Genomic DNA, 2,271 nt, shown 5'->3' on the forward strand with positions numbered 1-2,271 from the left:
TATTGTCTGAGCTCGGAAGATCTGCGTAACACTCACTGCTGCTACTCGGATTTCTGCAACAAAATTGACCTGATGGTTCCCAGTGGTAAGTAGGGAGCTGAAGAACTGGATGTGGGAAGTGGGAATAAGGAGTTCTCGGCCCTGTTTTCACTTCTGCCCTTAGGTTGGAGCATTAGTTTTATTTCCTTCGTGTTATTTCCACTTCAGGGATCAAATTGCTTCAACGTAAACCATGAAGTTGCTTGAACTCCCCCTGTGGCTGACGAAGTGTCACCACATGATGAGGTTGGGCTTTAGGGGAGGAGAAGCTTCCAAAGTTTGGGGGGGGGTTGCAGTTTCACTTCACTCTGTAGCTCCAGGTTCTCTCAGCTGACCAGCCCTGCTGCTTTCCTCCTAGGCCTCCAGAAGCAGCAGCGCCACATTCATCTCCAGTTAAATACATGCGTGATGCTTCATGCCTGCAGCAGCCCAAGGCCTTGTGTGGTCCATGGGCATGGCTCAGATCCCATTCTTGCCTCTGAGTTGCACTCAAATCGGCCTTCTTTTATCAGCTAGAGTTGCTTTCCTTCTTCCAGGCCCTGCACATCCTGTCAGTGCTGAAGTATGGGAATGGTGCAGCAGGTTCAGGGTGAAGTGTGTGGGATGGAGGGGTGCCCGACTTCTGAATACACAAAGAGGAAGCAGCTTTGCCTTTGAAGGGAGGGTGTGGGAAATGTCTGCTCCTTTCTCACTCCTGGGACAGAGAGGGCACGTGGTACTTCCTCATACCTCCTTACTCTACGTTTTGGGCTGGTATGTAGTGGGTCATATGGAGACTGTGGTATGTGTCCTCCTTGGGTTCAGTGGGGAAGTCTCATCTGGTCTCAAAAAGACAAGTAATTGTTGTCCTCAGGTCCAAGTATTTGCTGGTTGTTACAGAAGGAAGGGGAAAGAGGGAGAAATGAGTCCTTATTGACTAGTTGCTTTTTCTCCTCCTTGGAGAGCTCAAGGGGAGGGTAAAATACAGGCTGCTGGAGCAAATCCAGCCAGGAATGGTCTCCTGTCCTCTGCTAAATAGCCAATCATCCCCAATGCCACCATCTCTAAAAGTGTCTTTTCTTCTCCTCCCTTTCCTCCCAAGGACACCTGAAAGACAACGAACCCCCGTCGAGCTGGGGTCCTGTGGAGCTGGTGGCAGTGATTGCTGGACCTGTCTTCCTCGTGTTTGTTGTCATGATCATCGTGGTCTTTGTTTTTCACCACCACCAACGAGTCTATCACAATCGGCAGCGGCTGGACATGGAAGACCCCTCTTGTGAAATGTGCCTTTCGAAGGACAAGACCTTGCAAGATCTAGTCTACGATCTCTCCACCTCTGGCTCTGGCTCAGGTATGAAGATATGACTGGAAATGATGAATGAGAACTTGTCCTGGAGTGGAGAAGTCTATCCTGGGCTCCTGGTTGCCTCAGCTTTGCCTGGCTGTGAAGCTCTTGCCTCATCACCCTGCTGAGGTTGCTTTGGCATGAGAAATGTGAGGGCATGTTTTCAGCAGACACTGTCAGTGTTCAGTGCTTAGGCCAGGTCAGAGCAGTAGTTCAGCTCCTCCTGAAGTGCTGCTGTGTTGCTGCAACGGGCTCTGCTTCCTCCAATCCCTTCTCCGTAGGTTTGCCACTGTTTGTCCAACGGACCGTGGCCCGGACCATTGTCCTGCAGGAGATCATCGGCAAAGGCCGCTTCGGGGAGGTGTGGAGAGGCCGGTGGCGTGGAGGGGATGTGGCTGTCAAGATCTTTTCCTCTCGGGAGGAGCGTTCCTGGTTTCGGGAAGCAGAAATATATCAAACTGTGATGCTGCGCCATGAGAACATCCTGGGATTCATCGCTGCGGATAACAAAGGTAAAAAGGGGCCTGAGAACAAAGACTTCCCCTACGGGCAACCTGCTCATGGGAGGTGCATCTCTTCACTTGGGTTTAGAGTGAAACGGTTCAAGGATTGAACCAAATAGCTGCATATTTGAATGTTCTGTGCTAAGAGATGGAAAACTGCTGCTGGAGAGCAGTGTGATGGGGCTTGAGCTGCACCTTCAAGTCCTGTTTGGCCTTAAAGTTCTTTACCCCCTGGGTTGGCTGTTGAGCTGCAGCCTTATCCTTATCTCTGTCCCAGAAAGCAGAATGCTCCATGGTTGTGTGCTGAGCACGGTCTCTTTCCTGCTACAGATAATGGAACATGGACTCAACTGTGGCTCGTCTCCGACTACCATGAGCACGGATCCCTCTTTGACTACCTGAACC

At 50.9% G+C, this 2,271-nt stretch overlaps 1 protein-coding gene across 1 annotated transcript in view; it reads left to right on the plus strand.

Moving 5' to 3' along the window:
• LOC104405000 (activin receptor type-1B-like) overlaps positions 1-2,271 on the plus strand; it is a 4,783-nt gene that overhangs the window by 166 nt on the left and 2,346 nt on the right. Inside the window, 4 exon segments of the mRNA XM_010013582.1 lie at positions 1-85; positions 1,121-1,369; positions 1,645-1,875; positions 2,197-2,270. The exon segment at positions 1-85 is cut by the window's left edge and continues 30 nt beyond it. Of these exon segments, the coding sequence (XP_010011884.1) occupies positions 1-85; positions 1,121-1,369; positions 1,645-1,875; positions 2,197-2,270 (639 nt within the window).

Source organism: Nestor notabilis, unplaced genomic scaffold, assembly GCF_000696875.1.
Source record: "Nestor notabilis isolate BGI_N333 unplaced genomic scaffold, ASM69687v1 scaffold31360, whole genome shotgun sequence".
Taxonomy (NCBI): domain Eukaryota; kingdom Metazoa; phylum Chordata; class Aves; order Psittaciformes; family Psittacidae; genus Nestor; species Nestor notabilis.